Raw genomic sequence first — 21,204 nt, 5'->3', positions numbered from 1 at the left:
GAAGACCCAAGTTCAGTTCCCAGCACCCACACCAGGCAGCTCACAGTCATCTGTGACTCCATCTCCAGTACTCTGGTGCTTCCTGCCTCATGCACGCGCCCACAGACACACATGATAAAGAACAGATCTTTAGAGATCATTGAGCTTCCAGATGATTAAAGCAACTGCTTTGCTATGGGAGCAGACAGTGCGGGCTCCGAGCACATCCGCATGTCCCTCCAAGGGACAGCTATGGCGCTAATGGGCAAGAGTGCCGTGCTGTGCAAAGCCACTGGGAGGTTGTGTGGAAAACAGCCCAGCTCTGGAGAAATGGCCTGTGTCTGGGGTGTGCAGGCTCTGTGTTCACCAAGGAGGCCCTCGCTGAGGTCAGAAACTTGCTGCTGCCGCCTGTGCTGTTGCCATGGCCCCATGTGAGGTCACTGTATGGCCCAGAACACCAGTTCTAGAAGGCCACTTTCTTCTAGGCCTCAGACATCACCACTGAAATTGAGTGATGTGCAGCTGATGAAGGCTGGAGATGCGATGGGAGCCAGCGGACCACACTGTGGACATGCTGGGCAGCGCTCCCTCTTCTGGGCTCTTCAGCCAGTCGGTGTTTGGCTCCAGCAAACATCTAACGCCCTGAACCGAAGTGCATGACATCACAGTAAACTCTGTCTGTGGTGTTGAGTGATTTGTCTGCAGATTGGCTGCCTGTTGTCTCGGAGCCACATTTTATCCTCAGTGGGTACAAATGGGTCCTGGCTTTGTCTGTGGGGACTCAGCACACCTTCCCACTTGCTGAAGATGTCAAGGCCTTCTGGCTGCTCCTGCTTCTGCTACAGTCTCAGCCAAGGCTGTAGAGTCAGAGGAAGATACAGAGACTGGTTTCTTGACTAATTCCTCTAAGACCCACCAACTCAGCCATCTTAATTTGAGGAACGTGGGAATGAAGGCCTACCTCCCTCTACCTCTCTTTAAAGCAGCTTGTTTAAAAAAAAAAAAAAAAAGAAGGAAAGGTTTGGAGAAATGGCTCCTCAGTGCTGTGCTTAGGAGCGCTAGCTACTCTTCCACAGGACCAGGGTTCAATTCCCAGCACTCACATGGCAGCTCACAGCTGTATATAACTTCAGTTTCAGAGGCTCTGACACCCTCACACAGATACACATGCAGACAGAACATGAGTGCACAAACTACATAAAATAACATAAAAATAAATGATTTAATGATAAATGAGTGCTGAGGTTATTGCCGGGCCCACTGCCGCCTGCATTGCACCCAGGAAAGTGCTTCAGAGAGGCCACACGAAACCTCAGATGAACAGGGACAAGCCTGTCTTACTGAAGTATTGTCTGGGGTAAGCCCTTCTGGTATTTTTAGGTATGTGCAGAGATGCAGATGAGGCCCTGTGCTCTGCACTCCTTTCCGGGCAAAGCTTCTTCATTATGTGGGTTGAACGTGGTCTTTCTTTCTCACCAGTCTGCCTGTGCATCAGCAACTGATGAGAAGACAAAAAGTGCCAAGTTAAAGAAAAGACGGAAAATCAAAACAGAGCCAAAGCAAATTCATGAAGATTACTGTTTTCAGTGTGGGGATGGTGGAGAGTTGGTCATGTGTGACAAAAAGGACTGTCCCAAAGCTTACCACCTCCTATGCCTTAACCTGACTCAGCCACCATACGGTAAGAGACCTTCAAGCCCTTGCTGCTTCAGTTTTTGCCATTGGGGTGTGACTTGGGATGCTCTCGGCCCTCTTTAATGGAACTGTGAAATAAGAAACATTTAACAGAACAATCACTCTGGTCAGAAATCTGTTTCCATGCAAATTGGATATGCCTCATGCGGCAGCAAGGACGATGTCTGTAATTAAAGTCTCTAATTCAAGAAGGCCAGGTATGAGCCAGGTGCAGTATGCACGTCTTTAATCCCCGCACGTGGGAGGCACAAGCCAGTGGACCTCTGGTGGGTCCAGGCCAGCCTGCACTCTCTAGGCAGACCATGTTTCCAAAACCAAAAGGCTGGTGACACACAGCCTTAATTCTAACACTCGGGAAACAGGTAGCAGGCCAGCAAGGCTCCACAGGGAGACCCTGTCTCCAGAGAGGGCCCTGGTCCCTCCTGGGTTTCTCCTGGGTTATCAAGAACTACGCTAACAGGTGCTCTCCCTCTTCCCCAACCCCTGCCTTAGGAAAGTGGGAGTGCCCGTGGCATCAGTGTGACGAGTGCAACGATGCCGCCGTCTCCTTCTGCCAGTTCTGCCCACACTCCTTCTGTAAGGGTCACGAGAAAGGAGCTCTGCTGCCCTCTGCACTAGAAGGTCGTCTCTGTTGCTCGAACCACGACCCTGCGTCCCCCGTGTCACCAGAGTACTGGAGCAAGATCAAATGTAAATGGGAGTCACAAGACAGTGGGGAAGAAGCCAAGGAGTGAATGGTGGTGACTTCCTCCCTGCTGCTCTAAGTGGAAGAAGAAAATAGATGACGCACTGAAAACCGAGCGGGGCTGGTGCTCTTGCCATCAGACCGCCTCGCAAAGGGAAAACGGGAGCCAGTGCACGCAGGCTGAAGCAGCTGGTGGTGTACGGTTTTCTATCTTGTTTTGTTGCTTTGGGGATAAGTTTGTGGGCAGTGAAATCCCCTTGCTCCTTTCTCGCCTTTTATTGTGCTTCAGTGTCTTTGCAACTAGCAAAAGAGGTGTCCTCATATCTAGAACTGAGAGAAAGATAAAAGATCAATGTAAACCCCAAGATGTAATCCTTGGTTGTATTAAGCAAAATTAGCCATTCCTTTATTTATCTTCATTTTTAGGAATTATGAGAAATAGTTCAAACAATCTAACCTCTGTGTGTGTGCGCGCGCGTGTGTGTGTGTGTGAGAGAGAGAGAGAGAGCGAGCATGACTACCTTTATATACCTCTTTACAGAGCCGTAAATTGGCTAACTTCTCTTTCCTTTTTCACTTGCCTTTTCTAGTGTCAGAGAAGGCTCTTAGCAAGTATTCAGCCTGGCGTCTTGGAAACAAATGCCTTGACAGCATTTACCTCTGAGGTCTTACCTAGGCGGGCTTCCTGGTGCAGTAACTCTATAGAAACGTGTGGGTTTGTCTTGTAGGGAAACGGAATGAATGCATTCACTGATTCTGAAATGTCATCCATTTACAGATTTTCTGATGCCTTTATGGTACATGAATGCCTAAGAGAATGTTCATTCCTGTCACTCTGACACACTGGCAAGGAGCTAAAGATAAAGGCACAAACCAAAAGTTAGATCATATATGCACCATTTTCTGACCAACTTAAAGCGGACTCCAGTCTGACTTAGAATTTAAGGGCATTTTATTTTTCTGTCTTTCCCTCTGCCAATCATGTTTCCTTTTCCAGCTGATCATTCGGTCATGTTCCCTGTAAGGCTATAATTGAACCTGAATTCTATTTCAATAGATTTCCCCCTAACTTGGGGTGATAGAAGTAGACAGAGGCATGCCCAAGCTACATGTCCACAACTCTACCTAGTATTATGCAGCACTCAGCCCTGTCCCCGCTGAGTAAGGGCAAGAGCTTCTTCTTTTAGGGGTATGTAGAGCCACGGAGACGCACTTGTCTTACAAAGCACTGTGAGCACTCCCCAGAGAGCCAGTGTTGCAGGCGCGGCTGCGATTTTGAGCAGCACAGACCCAGGCAAACCAAGGCGTCTGCCCAGAGCTCACTGGCTTCTAGCACTTAGGAATATAGCTCTTCCAGTATTACTTGTATGGAATCATGTCAGACAGTATAACACTGCACTAAATACAAGTCTGGTGTCACCAAGAAACGTGAACTTACTCAGTGAGTTTTAACTACTTGCTGGCGGTGCCCAGTAGGACTTACTCTCCTCAAGAACCTCGTACTTCACTAACACGGGTGGAAGACACTCTGTGGCACCCTGTGGTTGTGTTAGGTGTGTTTGTTCCTTTTTTAATTTTTTACAGATCAGTTCAGACCTCTTCTCTGGACAAAAGAAAGAGGAATTTTGTGCCTCTTTTTTATATGTAATTGTGCAATTTATAAACAACAGACACTACAGGTCCTCTCTCTAAGCTCCTAAACTGCCGTTTACCTGGTTGTAGCAATTGTAGTCCTGCTGGTTAGCAAGCCCACGGGCGGAGGAAGACAGGATGTCCCATGGCACCCAGGGCAGTCACTGTGAAGCACAGCACACGCAAACACTAACCTTTGCTCTTGAGCAATTAGGAAGTTTGATGTCCTTTAAAAAATAATGTAAGACTATCTGGGTTTTAGCATACTAAAATTTTATTTTATACAGACATGTTAAACAATTTTTAAGTCATTGATAAGTGCAAATGTAACTCTTGTGAGAATAATGTCCAGTATGAAATTGTATCTTGTTTCCTTTCTGACCTCATGCTTTTTAGTATCTGATAACTTTTATATAGTAAGCCCGAGGGTGCATCATGTGTTTACTGAATACCTTAGGCTGAACTATCTCTATTTTGCTTCTCTGGTGTGGCGTATTTGTTTTTATATCTGTAAAAGAACTTTGCACTTTTCAGATCTTTTCTTTTTTGATGACTAATAGGCTTGTTCTACCATTTCAGAAGCCAAGTATGAAAAAAAGTAGTTGAGCACAGCCCACAAGCTTTCTGTGCTCCACGCCTGCCTCTGCTGTGCCCGTGCAAAGGGCCTCTTCCTGCCTCGGTGGCCGCTGTCGTGGAGTTGAGGGTTAAGAAAGCAGAAAGCTCCTGGGCAGTGTGGGCGCACACACATGCCCTCCTGGCGCACAGCCTGGGGCCGACAGTTGTTAGCTTTTAAATATGCATTCGGTATACAGCATTTGTGGCTGGTTTGGTTCAGCCCAGAAGGGAAAGGACTAAAAGCAGCGCAGGCCAATGGTGGGATTGTTAACCTCAGGAGGAAGACGAGGTTCCTGATGATCAGTGTAAAGCTTTTGAAGTCTGAGTGGAAAGAGCTAGAGGTGAGAGCATGGCCTGGCACAGGCCTGGCACCTTGGAGGCCGCACTGGGCTTCCACAGTAGCTGCCTGTGCCCGGCTGAGCAGGAAGGGGCAAACGCTCTTTACCGCCCTGTGCTGTGGCCGCCATTCACTTCTTCAATCGCTAGTCAGTGTTGGAGTTCAGAGTGGAGCGGGTTTTATCTTCATTCTCAAAAACTAGCTTTCCTAAGCTGTAGAATAGACTGTTTTCTGTGTGTTACATAAATAACATAATATATATATATATATATATATAACATATATATTATATGTAAAAATGAGTTAGGAATGTATTTGAAATAAAAAGATAGTCGTGGAAGCGGCGCTGCCGCCCGCTGCTTTCTGTCAGTGTGTCCTGCCGAGGTGTTTGCAGAAGCGCGTAAACGGCGTGGCTCCGAGACCGGAGTGTCTGTCTGCCGAGGGGAAGCACTCGCTGGGCTGGTGGGCAGCTTTCATGAAGCAGTTTCTTTTTTGAGTTCTTCCTTACACACTGTGTTCTCTTAGGGTCAAAGCCAGACGACAGTGTGAAATCGTGTCACCTACCTGAATGTGGGTGCTGGCTGTCCCGGACCTGCTGCTTAGCCTGCCCTTTTATTTTAAACACAGCACTCCTCTGACTGCGCTCAGCTGCCACAAAGCTGGGGCACTGCCAGCCACGTGCCGTGTGCTAATGGGAAAGCATTGCCTGTGTGTCTCCCAGCTGGACGGCTTGTAGTTGTATTTCTCAGGAGATTACAATGGCATGGCTTTATTTCTGGACTTGAATTATTTTTCACATGGCTATTGCATCTGACCACACATGGTCTCTGCTTATTTGTAACAAAAAAGTAGACCTTGGTCCATTTTCAGGTGGATTAAAGGAGTAACTTGTAGGCAGCTTTGCAATGGATTAGCAGATATAGGGAAGGAAGACATTTGTACGTGCTCAAGTATCACCAGTTTTTACCCTGGGTGGGGTGCTGGGGGGTCTCTGGAGGAAGGGATGGCAATGGTGAGTGTTTATCACGAGTCCAGTGCCATCCCTGGAGCACTGAGACCTCTGCCTCATTGAATTCAGGTTCTTCAAGCACTTGAGACTCTTGAGCTGCTCATTTCACAGTTCCCTTTTAAAATTATGACAGGAGAAGCAGCACTTTCTATACTGTCAAAAATAAAGTTCTTCCAGGGGGCGCGCAGACGCTTAGGTGTGGCAGCGCCTTTAAGGAAGAGGCTGATGTCCTGCATGGGGTATCAGCAGTTTTAGAAATTATTTCCTATGTTCTTATTTTTTTTTTTCTCCTTGTTTGCCTCATCCCAAAGTACCTCTTCCTTTTAATATATGCTTGTGTATGTGTGTGTGGGGGGGGGTGCATTCATGTTATACTTCTAAAATGCTATCCATAACCCGTTTCAAAAAACCATTTCCACCATGCATGGTTGCACACACCTTTAATCCCAGCATACGCCTGTGAGTTCAAAGCCTACATGCTGAGCTCCAGGACAGTCAGGGCTATGTAGACATACCCTGTCTCAAAAGGGGAGAAAAGGAAGAAATTCTGTTGTTTGAGTTTTGTCAATCCATTGCAAAAGTGGCTGATGTGAGCACTTATTATACCTGTGGGGGAGGGGAGTAAAAGTATTGTTTGTCCTTCAGTAGGCTCTGAAAGTCATTTGCCTGTAAGTTAAAGGGGAAAATAGAAGTTGCCAAAGTCAGTATTCGGTCCTTGATTTTTCTTGTGACGTCACCACGACTGCTAATGGATGAGAAGCGCCCCAGCTTCCACTGTCCCCTTCCCTGCTGGCTGACCCTTGCTGTGTGCAAATGGCTTTCAAGTCTCTTCAGTTTGCCTAGATACGGTATTGTCAGTCAAAAGGAATAAGGAAAATTTACACTTACTTTGTTGCCAATTAACATCTTATTTTTTTGTTATGTATTGTTTGGTAACTGTCTTGCCACTAATAACGTAACTGATTACAGCTGGCTAAGATGGTCTTTTTATATACAAATATTTGTGTATATTTTGAATTGATATGGCAAATTCAGTTGTATCCATTTGAATGTTATACAATAAACAAGTATCTGCAGATTCCCATCTTCATTTTTTGTGTTCTTTGAATAATGTTCTTGACAGATTGTTCACATCTGTATTTACCTGTAAGAAACTCTGTAGAGCCTGTGAGATGTTATTTTGCCTAAACCACTTGAGTCCTTACTATAAAAGTGTCAGCATTCACCAGTCTCTAGTTGCTGTTACCTGGAGCTCCTGACACTAAGGGATTAGTGTTCATCTTCTGGGGAGATTCTACTAGAGCATTCCTTCGAGACATATTTTAAGGATTTTGTTTATTGACCAATGTCTTATTGCAAAGTATGAGCCTACCAGTCTTGGTTAACCTGTACATAGAGGGCTCACTGTTAACTAGTTGTAGTGTATGTAAGATTGCCTGTAACAGTCAAGCTTCTAACTGATGCATACTGATGGGACAGTTTTTGTACATTGTATTTACTGAAATTTTGCCTTTTTAATTTTACAGATACTTTAGAATTCAAATGTGTTTTCTGCTTCTGTAAGAAAGAATGTGGAAAGGTTTTTAATGGCATTTCATTGATTTCAGGTCTTGCTTGAGGTTGACTTTAATAAATTGTCCTGTATGTTCCACTTAACTATATGGGCTTGTTCTTTGCCTGTAATTTCATGGTATAGTTTACTGGGAAATGAGACACAAAAATACACCCACCCACCCACTCTCAGCCCAGTTTTTCCCCTTCAAGTGCTGCTAAGAAACGGTTTCTTTAAAGTGAGCTTCCTGGTCTGCTGTTGTGGAGGGTCTCGGAGAATGGCCTTCCTTTCCGTGTCCTCTAAGCCGATAGGGCACCGCGTGGTTGGTGAAGGACACTCATCCTTGCTTTGAGACCCAAAGGTGACCTGCTGGGTAGTGAGTTAGTGCGGGCCACCCAGGCACGGCGCCCTCGTTGCCTCCGCGGGGCGGTACCCGGAACAGAGCCGAGGCCTCTCAAAGTCCTGCCCCGCGAGGCCCCGCCGTGCGGCCCCCTCGGAGCTCGCCAGGGGGCGCTGGGCCCGGGCGGCCCCGCTGCGCCGGCGGAGCCACGTCAGCGTCCGGCCCGCGCCTCGCCTCGCCTCGCCTCGCCTCGCCTCGGTGGCGGCATGGGGACGGCGGCCCTGGGAGCCGAGCTGGGCGTGCGGGCCCTGCTCTTCGCGGCCTTCCTGTAAGCGCCCGTCCCGACACGGCCGGCGTCCCGGGCGCAGCGCTCGGGGAGCTGCGGGGCGGCGGGCCCCTCCGCCGCGGCCGCCCGTCAGTCCTCGCCCCTTCCCGCCAGGCTGACCGAGCTGCTCCCCCCGTTCCAGCGGCGGATCCAGCCCGAGGAGCTGTGGCTCTACCGGAACCCGTACGTGGAGGCGGAGTACTTGCCCGCCGGGCCCATGTTTGTGCGTGAGCTGCCCCCGCCCTCCCCCTCCCCCCCGGCGGGGACGCCCCTGCCCCGCGCGGGCCGGCCAGGAGGTGACTCGCCCGTGGGCGAGAGGGCGCGGTTTACCTGCCGTGTGTTCTCGCCCAGGTGATCGCGTTCCTCACGCCGCTGTCCCTCATCTTCCTGGCCAAGTGTCTGAGGAAAGCGGACGCCGCTGACAGCAAGCAGGCCTGCCTCGGTGAGCCCGCCCCCTCGGCGTGCTGCGCTCGGCGCCGCCGAGGACCTGGGGGGCTCGGCTCAACCCCGCCTTCGTCCGGTCCTGGGGGCTGTAGGGAACTGTACCCTAAAGTTTGCCCTTTCCCGCTGTTACCCCACGGGGCAGAACAACACTAGAGCCGTGAGAGCGGTTCACGCGGGCACCGAGCGGCTGCGCCCCAGTCCTCCGGCTGCCGTGCCCCTGGGCCAGTTTCTTCGGGACAGGAGGCACAGTCGCTTTTGTGTTCGGTTCGGGTTGGGTTCCAGCTCAGAGCGGTGGAGATGGTGACACTCCACCCCAAGCAGGCAGTCCTAACAGTTGCTTTGCTTTCCAGCTGCCAGCCTTGCCCTGGCTCTGAATGGTGTCTTTACCAACGTAATAAAACTCATAGTGGGGAGGTAAGTGAGAACACTCAGCCCTCCCTCGGGCCCCATCCTGTCCTCAAGCAGACTGAGCTTTCTTTCCGCACCCTGAACTCTCTCTCCCCCCCTGCCCTCCGCCTGTCCTAACTGTGCCACCTGCTGTGTCCTGTCTTGCCTGCCCACAGCCGCGGCCTCTAGCATTCCTACAGTGTGCTTAGTGCTAAGATCATCGAGCCGCTCGCACCGGCCACGCGACTAAAGCTTTTTTCTGAGCACAATGACCATCGGAATCACATTACATTGGTTTGCCGAGGATACTGCCAGACCAGAAGTTAACAATTACTGACATCTACCACAACTCAGCAGTCCTTCCTGGAGGAGTGAACTGTATGTGCTTATTCTTCCAGGCCACGCCCAGATTTCTTCTACCGATGCTTTCCTGACGGCCTGGCCCACTCGGATTTGACTTGCACGGGCGACAAGGATGTGGTGAATGAGGGCCGTAAAAGCTTCCCCAGTGGACATTCTTCCTGTATGAACTTCACGTGACCCACTTGTGTTTTGTTTAAATATGTGTGTGCATGCTGTAGAGTCCACAAGGTGGCACTAGAGCCCCTGGAGCTGGAGTCAGTGCTGTGAGTTGCCACACTTGAGTATGTGTGCTGGGAACTGAACCTAGGTCCTCTCAAAAGCTCTTCACTGCTGCTGAGTCAGCTCCCCAGCGCCAGTAGGCCTGCACGCCAGAAGAGGGCCCCAGGTCTCATAGATGGTTGGGAGGCACCACTTGGTTGCTGGGAATTAACTCAGGACCTCTGGAAGAGCAGCCCATGCTCTAACCTCTGAGCCAATTCCAGCCCCTCCAATACGTACTTTTAAAAATGATTACATTTAACAGGAATGAACCACCTCTTACTGGTCACAAAGAAAAAATATTTATTCAAGCTACACTTCGGCTGCTGAGCATTTTAGAGTCTTACCTTTGTAGCTCCCAAGAACCCACTAAGGTATATCCTGTTACTTTTGTAATCCCCACTCAGAGACCACGATTCTACAGCACAGTCCACAGTAACAACTTTTATTCCAGAATCTGTTCTTACTTAAAATACTAACTCTAGGACAGAAAACAAAGTCCTTCATTTCCCTGTAACTGAGGGATACAGCCTGCTCTTGCTCCCTGCCCCCGATGGACACGGGTGACAGGGCTCCCACTCAAAGACAACAGGACTCATGGGTCGACCTTCCCTGTTCTAGTTGCGTTTGCTGGTCTAGCCTTTGCTTCCTTCTACCTGGCGGGAAAGTTACACTGCTTCACACCACAGGGCAGAGGGAACTCCTGGAGGCTTTGTGCCTTTCTGTCGCCTCTCCTCCTTGCAGCTGTGATTGCACTCTCTCGCACGTGTGACTACAGGCACCACTGGCAAGGTGAGCAGTTATTTATGCCAAAGTTTCTGCCTCACCTGCTTTAACTCTCGAACCTGGCCCAGACGAGTGGCTTACTGGGTCTCATCTGCTGAATGAATGAGCAGATGAGGAAGTGTGGACAGCCCATGCTCTGTATTGAGCATGTGTGTTTATAGCCGGAGGACAGAAGGTAACTTCTGGGTGAGCGAGACAGCTTGGCATTAAAGGCACTTTTTGCACAAGCCTGTCAACCTATGTTTGATCTCTGGGACACACATAAAGGCTGCAGGAAAAACTGGACTGCAGAGTTACCCTCTCACCTCCACACGTGTCTCCCGCATGCACATAGGCAAGCACACACCCACACACAAACTTTAACTTGTGTATGCTCTAAATGTGCATGCGTGTGTGCAGGGGAACATGACCCAGTCACAGGGCAGCTGGGCTGATGGCCAGAATCGCCAGTCATCCATCCTGCCCTCCACAACACATGGGTTACACATGCATATATGGCCACGCTCACTTTTTACGTGGGTATTAGGGGTTTGAACTCAGTTCCTCTTGTTCATGCAAGTAAGGATTCTTTCCTGCTGAGCCAGCTCCCCAGCTCCCAACTGTTAACCCACCCTCACCCTGAGCCCCGCCCTATGAGACAGGGTTTCACTAGGTAGCCTTGGAACTTGCTATGTAGACCAGACTGGCCTTGACCTCCCAGAAATACAGCCCCTTGTCTGCCAGGTGCTGGGTTAAAAGGTGTGTATCACCATACACCAGCTCCCTGTATTTTTAAGGACGGGGTCTCCCCCTCTAGCCCAAGTCTCACAGTGAATGAACATTAGTGAAAACAAGTCAGTGACTAAAAACATAAGAACACACGTTACTCTTCTATGTTAAAAAAAAAAAAATTCTAAGTCAGCCCATGCTGACTTAAGTAAGAGTGTGTTTTGATTCAGTGTTTAGAGAACAAATTGACCAATAATCTTGTAACTATGATAAAATTAAGACACTCTATAAAGAAACTACAGACATGGTAAGGGATTTTTTTTTTTTTTTTTTTTTTTTTGGCCCCACACGCAGCATAACCTGGAAGGCCAAGTCCCCTGTAGGTTAAAGGGGGGTTACTTTCTCTCTGCAGATGTGCTGGTTGGATCCATGATTGGAACGGCATTCGCCTACATCTGCTACAGGCAGTACTATCCCCCTCTGACTGATAGAGAATGCCATAGGCCATTTCAGGACAAGCACAGACTTCCCTCTTCACAGAAGAAGCCCAGTGAGCCTCAACACTTGGATATCTAGCTGAATCTACCTCAATGAAAAACCTCCAAACTGGATGCCATACTCAAGCCAAGGATTTCTGGCTTTTACCTCTTCCAGGGTAAAAGCCACACGAGTCTGCTGCCACAGGACTGTACCTTCCCCCACTCCCAAGGCTAGATCCTGAGGAAATCCCTGGCCTGGCCTGATCTGGCAAGGGAATCTCTCTCACCAGGTTAGTGAATCTGGTCCACTGGATTGGTTTCCCAAGATCTAGCATTTTTACGTTAATGTAAATGTCACTCCTAAAGAGACCTGCTCACAAAGGAGGCTTTTCATGACCCTCCTTTATCCTGGAAGGCTTAATGACCAAATGTAATCTTTGTCCCTTATGAATAAGGGCAGTGCCAGTCAAGCTTTGATTCTGTTTACTTTCTGTGGTAACATTCCATTACGCCTTAAATAATAAAATGTCCAATTTTGGCCAATTTTTTACTTTTTTACTACATCAGGAAAGAAAAAAATTATATGGATTATCTAGAAGATAAATGTATCTTTTTCTGCCTTTTGTTCACAAAGAGACAGTCCTGGCTGTCCAGGAACTCACTATGTAGATCAGGATGGTCTTGAACTCAAAAGAGATTTGCCTGCCTCTGCCTCCTGAGTGCTGGGACTAACGGCATGCACAACTGCCCAGCTGTAACATACTCTTAAACATATTTTCAATGCATTTTTTTCCCCTCAGAACACCTGCCACTTTAAGAACCTGGTACTTTGAGAACCATTCAGGGTCTAGGAGATCAGCGCTGGGTTCTAATCTGACATACATAACTAACTGCTGCTATCTGTTATCAGCTAATACTTATAGATATTACAGGAATGCTCTGTGTTTCCTGTATCTACAGACACTTACAATTGCCACACTTTAAATTCTGAGCTACACCTGTCCATGACAATGAAAACATTAGCTAAGGGAAAATAGCATATATTAGTTATTTGCCTAAAACTTTGTTTTGAACTTATGTTTTGAACATAAGAAAAAAAATGCCTACTACATTGATTTTTCTTCACGATAGATAAGGCTACACGAATGTAGGTAACTGGTCAATAGTTTATTTCAGCATTTGCTACAGTTTTAAATATAATCACATAGAAAACAAACATTTCAAAAGTGCAAATATCGGAAAGGTAGTCAGTACTATTCATCTCTCCTTGCACACATCTCTCACTATTGTGCAGCCAGGAATATGTACAAAATGCTGTTACACTAAAGTTTAAAAACAGCCTTGGTCAAGAGATTGTACATGATACAAATGATGCAGTGCAAATCTGTAAACACAGGTCCCTAGCCACCTTGCTCGCCTGTGTAATACACAGCATGATAACACCGTAAGTGGATGGTGAGGTACAAGCTCTGAGTTAGTAGATGCCGGGTTTCCAGGAAGAAGCCTTTCTTAGTGCAGTGGTTTATCTAGCTTTGCAGGGCCAAACTGCCCGTCTTTGGTTACAAGACTCAGTCTTGGTTGTACTTTGGTTTACTCTTAGCAGTTACAATTCTGCTAACAAGAGTAAACAAATTTGAAGACAGCAACTTCACAGAAACTTACCATTAGTATTTAATGAGTGCTGTTTAATTCCCAGTAATTCTTACTCGAGGGATACTATAGAAAAATAAAGTACTCCATACACCTGGAACTTCTCAGTAGCTTGCCTCTCCACCATTACCCATAAGCAGAAAGGCAGGCCAGCTTTCACTGTATCCTCTGCTTGCCTCTCTATCCTCCAGGGTACCATGACTAACCTCCCTTTCTTTTCTGTACCAAAAAGCGGGAAGAGCACTGCCATCTGAGTATTAAATGCTGTGCTTCTGGATATCATGATAGGTTTACAAAAAAAAAAAAAATCTGAGGAGTTGGTTTGAGGAGCATAGAGGACCACCATGAACAGAATGAAGATGACAGCACATGCTGAGGAAGGGGAAAGAAAGCCTAAAGCAGAGTGGGAAGCAGAAGCCTTGAACTGTCCAGACTCAGCTACCAGTGCACACAGCTGCTCCTCAGAGCCCATAGATAGGGTTTCCTTTCAGAATGTGGTCTTTCCCCACATTGGCATGCTCAACCAACACTGACTGTCAACTGCAAGTAAACACTGATGATTCCTTAGGAAGCAATGGTGTTTATGTCACAATACTTCCTTTACTCAAGCAGAAGTGGCAGGTAACTTAAGAGGTGTGACTAAAAGATCTCATCTACAACATGAACAGTCAGGAAAGGCCTCAGAAATTCAAGTTGTCCAACTTTTACAACTTCACTTCAAAATAAGTGTTCCCAAGTCATTTCCTTAACCTCATGCCCAGTTTGGAATATGGTATAGAAAGGCAGGCAACAACTCCTACAGTCCTCAGGTTTGTAGGAGCTGAAGCAGCTCTAAGAAGAACAAGCACCAGCAGTGGTTCCTACAGTATGCCTACCTGACAATGTTCCAAGCAAGCTCTACTGTTAGTCAGCTCCAGTCTGTTCCTATAGACTACACACAGGAGAGAAATGGGGGCTCAAAGAAAGAGCAGCCATTTCCATATCCATTTATGTTTAGCCTTCCAGTGCAGAGAACAAAAATGACTGGACCTCAAACTACCTCTAAATCTTAAGAATATACTGGTCCAAGGAGTAAGGAGTAAACCTCTCTAAAATTTTTTTCTAAGCCCCCAAACAGCCTGTATTCCTTTCCATGTCATAAACAAAGTGCTGCCGTTAAAGCATTAAAAGATGTTAACTCCCGAGCTACAGAACCTGGCGAGTGTTTAGGCAAAGCCATGAGTCTTCTGTCTGCTTTCCACTAATCTCCAAGAAGGATTATCTTCTAAGCCCCTGTGGAGTAAGGCAGGCAACATGCAGGATGTGATGTAGCTGAGAGGAAAGCTGCAGCAACAAGCATGTGGATTTTCAATGTCCATCTATAGGAGAGAGTAGGAAAGAGGTCACAGCAGCTCAATCAGGATAACCAGCCACCACAAAGAATCCGGCGGTCTAATACAGACTCTCCAAGTCCCCATCTGGGGGCCTAGCCCCCAAGATCCCAAGCCCAAGATAAAGATATGCACCAATCCCTTTCTAAGTGGGCTACTGGACCCTTCCTATGAACTGTAATCAGTGCCCTCTAGTTGAGCATTACCTAAATCATGGGGATGTATACAAATTTGTATAAGGAGCTTACAGCTCCAATGTTCCTTATAACATGTGAACATTTAAACACTTTACTGCATTAAAAACTTACATTAAGCAGCCACAGATGGGTCATTTTTACTGTAAAGGCTGATCAAGGAAGACGCCCTGGGTTTGGTAGATCTCTTTGAGAACTAGCAATACTGTATCTTCAGATTCCCTGTGTAGAGAAAAACTTACAGTGAGAAAAGAAGGAACAGTCTGGTGCCATGTGCTTTTCATTTATCTATACAAACACCCTGCTTGGCTGGCTTGATTGACTCATTTTAACTATGGCAAAAAGATGCACCTTAGAGGCACACTGTTAGCCATTAGTTTGCAAGGTGATGTGGCAAAGCATTTGTCTGGAAACAGGAAGAGGTAAGGGTCCTGGCACCTTCCCTCATAAAGGCAGTAAATGATCAAGAGAGTTCACAGATCCGTGCTTGCCTGAGGCATGGTCTCACTCCAGCCACTGCTATCCCTGGAACTTACTCTACAGCTAAGGTAGTTTTGAATCACAGAAACCTTCCTACCTCTGCCTCTTGACTGTCAGAATTACAAGCATAAACCACCATGCCCAACTCCATTGAAGGTATTCCTGAAAAAAGTGGGGAGCTATCTAGTTGATCACCTTTGTTTTTAATTTTTTTTATTCTTTGTTTATCTATTTGGGGTTTTTTTTTTTGAGAGGGTTTCTCTGTGCAGCCTCATCTGTCCTGGACTTGTTTTGTAGATCAGGCTGGCCTCGAACTCACAGAGATCCACCTACTTCTGCCTTCCTGAGTGCTGGGATTAGAGGTGAGCACTACCACATCTGGCTCACCTTCATTTTCAAACTTTTGTTTGCTTTTTGGAAAAAGCAATAAAATTGTCTGACCCAGAATTCTAAATCTATTAAGTAGGGTTAGAGATATGGCTCAGTGGCTATACAGCTGGCTGGGCAAGAATGGGAATCTGAGTTTGAAACCCAACACTCAGGACTGGAGAAATGGCTCAATAGTTAAGAGCACGGGCTGCTTTTCCAGGTCCTGAGTTCAATTCCCAGCACCCATATGGTGTCTCAAACCACCTACAATGGAATTCAATCTTCTCTTTCTGGCATGCAGGTATCTTATAGAACACTCATAAAAATAAAGAAGTAAATTTTTAAAAAGAAAGAAAAAGAAAAGAAACTCAGTACTTACATAGTCTGGTCGCTTATAACCCCAGCACAGTGAGGGTCTGAGGCAGGAGGTTTGCTAGGACTTTTTGGCCACTAGCCTAGTTCCAAATGCATTGAGAGATTCCATCTCAAAGCAACAAAGAATGACAGAGCAGGACACTAGTGTCCTCCTCCTCTGGGCACATAAAAACCCCATACACACACACAGGAAAAAAAAAAAAAAAAAAAAAAAAAAGAACTTTCCCATTTTTCAACTACCAGTTCCCAACTTGAACAAAAAGCCTGCCTACTTTCTAAATCCCAGTCCATTTCCTTCCATTCTGTCTTTCCTGGACCCCAGCCCTAGGTCTTGATACTTGGGACACTCTAATAAATTTCTCATTGTCTCTGATACCTGCCCCAAACATCCAGCAAGTAGCAAATGTTCATTGCTGAAGCACTCTTTAGAATCTTCCCAGTTTTTGACAAAGTATTTTTGCTATGTGACCCTGGCTGGCTTTGAACTTGCAGATATCTTTTTGCTCCAGGCACCCAAGTGCTAAAATTAGAAACATACACCACCATGATTCAGCTAGCTTTCTTGCCTCAAACTTAGAAAGCCTAACATCTTGTCAGCTACCCTCCTAGAGTAGCCTGCTTTGCTATTTTCCTTCTCGAATGCTAATAAAACTGGCTCCATTCTTTTATTGACAGCCTACAAATGGGCCAAACTATTAAACTCAGTTCAGAAGGGATAATCTTAGTGATTATCTGTTAAATATCTGTGTCTACTTTAGAAATTGTATTTGTAGCTAAGATCTTTCCAGAAAAAAATCCAGTCCCATCTTCATGGAAAATCCCAAACAGAAATGAGCTAGAGATAGCTGAGCTGAGAGCACTTGCTGCTCTTGCAGAGGACCAGCACCCGCATGAAAGCTAAGAACACCTATCACTCAAGCTCTAGAGGACACAATGCTTCCTTCTGGTCTCCATGGGCACACTGTATGGCACAGTGCACAGACAAATGAGCAGGCAGAACACCCATACACTTAAAATAAATAAACCTAGTAGCGTAGTGGTGGCACATGCCTTTAATCCCAGCATTCTATGAGTTCGAAGCCAGCCAGGGCTACACAGAGAAACCCTGTCTCAATTAAATAAATAAATAGATAAATAACTATTTAAAGACAATAAGAAAAAAATCAGTTCAGATTAACCCAGAAAACATAAGAAGTTGAATTACCAGTTTATTCTGGAAATCACTCTTTAACCAAAAGATAACAAAAAAATAAAAGACAATAGAAAAATGAATATCCTTCACAAATTGGGACACAAAAATCTTCAGCAAAACATTAATAATTAGATTCAGTGACACATAAAAGAGAAATTATGCCATCTACATCCAAGTAAGACACCGCAGGGAACTACAGTTTGGGTCTACATCTTGAAAACCAATCAAGTATGGAGTTCTATCAGTGAAAACACTGAAGGAACCATGAGTGTTTGCTTTCCGTAATACAATGAGAAACTGGGTAAAAAATATTACTATGAAATTTAGTTTTAGGACAATTTTTGGTATCTACATAGTAAGGTCCTGTCTCAAAAAAAAAAATTCTTGGATATATCTATTTTTTTTAAAGGCTCAATAAAAACAAGATTTTTGTTTTCATTTGTTTGGGGGATTTTTTTTTTTTTTTTACACAGGATCTCAATCAGTAGTTCTGGCTGGCCTGAAACTCAGAGGTCCGACTGCCTGTTCCTCCTCCGTGCTGGGATTACTGGCAATAGAGTATTTGTTTTTTTTTTTTTATTATTATTAATTACAATTTATTCACTTTGTATCCCAGTTGTAGCCCCCTCCCTCGTCCCCTCCCAATCCCACCCTCCCTCCCTCTTCTCTTCCCAGGCCCCTCTCCAAGTCCACTGATAGGGGAGTTCCTCTTTCCCTTCCCTCTGAGCCTAGCTTATCAGGTCTCATCAGGACTGGCTGCATTGTCGTCCTCTGTGGCCTGGCAAGGCTGCTCCCCCAGAGTGTTTATTTTTAAGCAAATCTGATTATAAGTGGTAACATTCATAAATGACTACCTAAGGATTTAACAAATGTTCCTCCAGATCTGTGCTTCTGTTTTTGAATCATATATCCTCTTGACAGACAGTCTAAGGAAATCTAATGGATTTCTTCCAAGAAAAGAATACACACACACACACACACACACACACACACACACACACACACACAGAATTATCTAACAGCTAACCCTCCTCCCCAAAAACCCAACACCCAAGGACCCTGAGCTTAACAAACTCCTCAAGGGAGACAAAGAGATAGCTCAGTGGTAGAGTAGTTACGTGTGCTGTTATGCATCTGTGATCCCAGTACCCTCCAGTGAGATATGAGGAAGAGCCAGGACAATCTGTGTGGGCTCTGAGGCCAGCCATCCTCTAGTGTGTGTAGCTCCGTGGCAGAAATGAAAGGCCAGGCCTCAGCAAAGTAGAAAGCAAGAACCAATTCCCAAAACATGTGGTTGTCCTCTGACCTCCACATGTGTGACAGAACGCAAGCGCTTATACTCATGCACACAAGATAAAGTAAAATACCTTTAAAAAGAGAAACTCTGCATAAGAGAACCCTAACATACTCAAATTGTATGTAAACAGATGAGGAAAAGGGGTTCTGAGGACAGCTGGCTTAGTGGGTAATCTGCCAGAACTGGCACATATGTCTAGCTAGGAAGATCAGACACAGTTCAGTTATATACAAGGAGTTGGCACAGGGAGGGCAGCAGAGTACAGCCCAGGATAAAGGCAGACATGGGCTTGACCTCAAGCTTAATCCCCAGGACCCAGAGTAGAGAGAGAACTGACTCTCAGGTTGTCCTCTAATTCCACCAGAATGTCATGGGAACCTTCATGTGTGTGCGCGCAGACACAAGCAAAACACCAATAAACAGAAAATGTAAACTATAAAGAATTTAAACTGACTGTGCTGACCCCACCTTCAACCCCAGCACTCAGGAGGCTGAGACAGGTGAAACTCTGAAAGTTTGAGGCCAGCCTGGTCTACACAGTAAGTTCTATGACAGCCAGAGCTACAGAGGGAGACTATTTCACCACACTGGGCACCTCACAACTGCCCATGACTCCAGCGTCAGAGGATCTGATGCCTTCTTTTGACCTCTGTGGCAGCGGGACATACCCATACACACATAATGAAGACTAAAAGCCAGGCACAGTGATGCACGCCTGTAAGCCCAGCACTCAGGGAGGCAGAGGCACATGGATCTCTGTGAGTTCGAAGACAGCTTGGTCTAAAAGGTGAGTCCAGGATAGCCAGGGCTACACAGAGAAACTCTGTCTTGAAAAAACAAGAAAAAAAGGAATAAAATAAGATAATATAGTAGAGAGAGCTCAAATACAAACTACGGAGCGCACACGTGCATCTCCTATAATATCTGTCAATCAGTGCAAAGTCTCAGCCTTTCAATACAAGGAGAATAAAGAGATGGGGGGTGAATGAAAATGGCTCCCATAACTTCATATTCAGGAATATTTGATCCCTAGCTAGCACAGCCGCTCTGGGAAGAACTATGATAGGAGGTGTGGCCTTGTTGAAGGTGTGTTACTGGGTGGGCTTTGATGTTTCAAAAACCCACACCCAGACAAGTGCTTCTCTTTGTCTGCATCTTTCAGATTAAATGTGAGCTCTCACCTACTCCTTCAGCACCGACCGTGCCTGCCCACCACCATGCTCCCCTACGATGGCGATAATGGACCAACGCCCTGAAACTTTAAGCAAGCCTCCATTAAATGCTCCCTTTTATATGCTGCCTTGGTCATGGTATCATCACAGCAATAAAAAAGTAACTAAGGCAGAAGAGAAAATAAAGGGTATAGGTAATTTCCAGATAAGGAAGTAAAAATGGCCCTTTTATGTCTATCAAGAGACTCAACCGTTTCCACAATAGGAACAATTGATTTAGAGGTGGTACACGCCTTTAATCCCAGCATGTGAGAAGAAGAAACAGGCAGATCTATGAGTTGGAGGTCAGCCTGGTCTCCAGAGTGAGTTCCAGGATAGCCAGAGCTACACAGAAATACCCTGTCTTCAAAAACCAAAGAGAGAGAGAGAGAGAGAGAGAGAGAAAGTGAAAGAAAAAGAGAAAGAAAAAGAAAAGAAAGAAAAGAACGAAAGAAAAAAGAGCAAGAAAGAGAAAGAAAGTGATCTGAAAGACTCTACCTAGCAGTGTTCCAAAGTAGATACTAAGACTCATAACCAAACCTTCGGCAGAGTGCAGGGAATCATATGAAAGAAGGGGAGTTTGATGTGGAAAGGATAGGAGCTCCACAAGGACCAAACATATCTGGGCACAGGGTCTTTTCTGAGATGGACACTCAACCAGACCATGAGTGGATAAAACCTAGAACCTCTGCTCAGATGTGACCTGTGATAGCTCAGTAATCAATTGGTTTCCCATAGTAAGGGGAACAAGGACTATTTCTAACAGGAACTCAATGACTGGCTCTTTGACCTCCCCACCTCCCAAGGGAGGAGCAGTACTGTTAGGCCACAGAGGAGGACTTTGCAGCCAGTCCTGAAAATACCTGACAAAACGGAGTCATATGAAAGGGGAGGAGGTCCTCCCCTATCAGTGGACTTGGAAAGGGGCAGGGAGGAGATGAGGGAGAAAGGGTGGGATTGGGGAGGGAATGAGGGATACAGCTGGGATACAGAATTAACAAAAATGTAACTAATGAGAAAAATAAAATTTTAAAAAAATGGTTACAAAAAAAAGAGAAAGAAAGTGAAAGAGAAAGACAAAAGAAGAAAGGAAAAAGAAAGAAAAGAGAAAGAGAAAAAAGGAAGGAAGAAAAAGAAAGGAAGGAAGAAAAAGAAGGAAGAGAAAGAGAAAGAAAGAAAAAAGAAAAAACAAAAGAGCAAAGGAGAGAAAAAAAGGAAGGAAAGAAGGTGAGAGAAAAAAGGAAAGGAAGAAAAAAGAAAGGAAGGAAAAGAAGGAAAGGAAGAAAGAGAGAAAGGAAAAGTAAGAAAGAGAAAGAAGAAAAAGAAAGGAAAGAGTGAAGGAGAGAAAGAGAGAGATTAAGGAAGGAAGGAAGGAAGGAAAGAAGGAAGGGAAGAGAGAAAGAGAAAGAAAGAAAGAAAGAAAGAAAGAAAGAAAGAAAGAAAGAAAGAAAGAAAGAAAGAAAGAAAGAAAG

At 45.8% G+C, this 21,204-nt stretch overlaps 3 protein-coding genes across 5 annotated transcripts in view; 2 read left to right on the top strand and 1 right to left on the bottom strand.

Moving 5' to 3' along the window:
- Window positions 1-7,608, top strand: part of Nsd3 (nuclear receptor binding SET domain protein 3) — a 115,634-nt gene extending 108,026 nt beyond the window's left edge. Inside the window, exons 23-24 of the mRNA XM_055593322.1 lie at window positions 1,459-1,660; window positions 2,167-7,608. Of these exons, the coding sequence (XP_055449297.1) occupies window positions 1,459-1,660; window positions 2,167-2,408 (444 nt within the window). The 3' untranslated portion in view covers window positions 2,409-7,608. The remainder of the gene's footprint in view (window positions 1-1,458; window positions 1,661-2,166) is intronic.
- A 439-nt stretch (window positions 7,609-8,047) lies between these two features.
- On the top strand, window positions 8,048-12,137 carry Plpp5 (phospholipid phosphatase 5). The gene is made up of 7 exons (XM_055593332.1): window positions 8,048-8,172; window positions 8,284-8,392; window positions 8,521-8,611; window positions 8,964-9,027; window positions 9,399-9,523; window positions 10,243-10,413; window positions 11,528-12,137. Exons 1-7 carry the CDS (start codon window positions 8,111-8,113, stop codon window positions 11,689-11,691), a joined length of 786 nt encoding a protein of 261 aa, XP_055449307.1. The 5' UTR covers window positions 8,048-8,110; the 3' UTR covers window positions 11,692-12,137.
- A 603-nt stretch (window positions 12,138-12,740) lies between these two features.
- Window positions 12,741-21,204, bottom strand: part of Ddhd2 (DDHD domain containing 2) — a 37,132-nt gene continuing 28,668 nt past the window's right edge. For all 3 annotated transcript variants that reach the window (XM_055593369.1, XM_055593371.1, XM_055593370.1), the window contains exons 17-18: window positions 14,923-15,030; window positions 12,741-14,602 (exon numbers count right to left, since the gene is read on the bottom strand). In XM_055593369.1, coding sequence (XP_055449344.1) covers window positions 14,949-15,030 — 82 coding nt within the window. In that variant the 3' untranslated portion in view covers window positions 12,741-14,602; window positions 14,923-14,948. The remainder of the gene's footprint in view (window positions 14,603-14,922; window positions 15,031-21,204) is intronic.

This window comes from Psammomys obesus, unplaced genomic scaffold (assembly GCF_907164565.1).
Source record: "Psammomys obesus unplaced genomic scaffold, mPsaObe1.curated_primary_1811, whole genome shotgun sequence".
Lineage (NCBI taxonomy): Eukaryota > Metazoa > Chordata > Mammalia > Rodentia > Muridae > Psammomys > Psammomys obesus.
This window is presented reverse-complemented; position numbering and strand designations above follow the sequence as displayed.

Bases quoted from the DNA above. Each gene is read 5' to 3' on its own strand.
- Plpp5 (XM_055593332.1), top strand. From the start codon at position 8,111: ATGGGGACGGCGGCCCTGGGAGCCGAGCTGGGCGTGCGGGCCCTGCTC. The intron at 8,393-8,520 runs GTGCGTGAGCTG...GTTCTCGCCCAG, and splicing joins TGCCCGCCGGGCCCATGTTT to GTGATCGCGTTCCTCACGCC. The intron at 10,414-11,527 runs GTGAGCAGTTAT...TTCTCTCTGCAG, and splicing joins CTACAGGCACCACTGGCAAG to ATGTGCTGGTTGGATCCATG.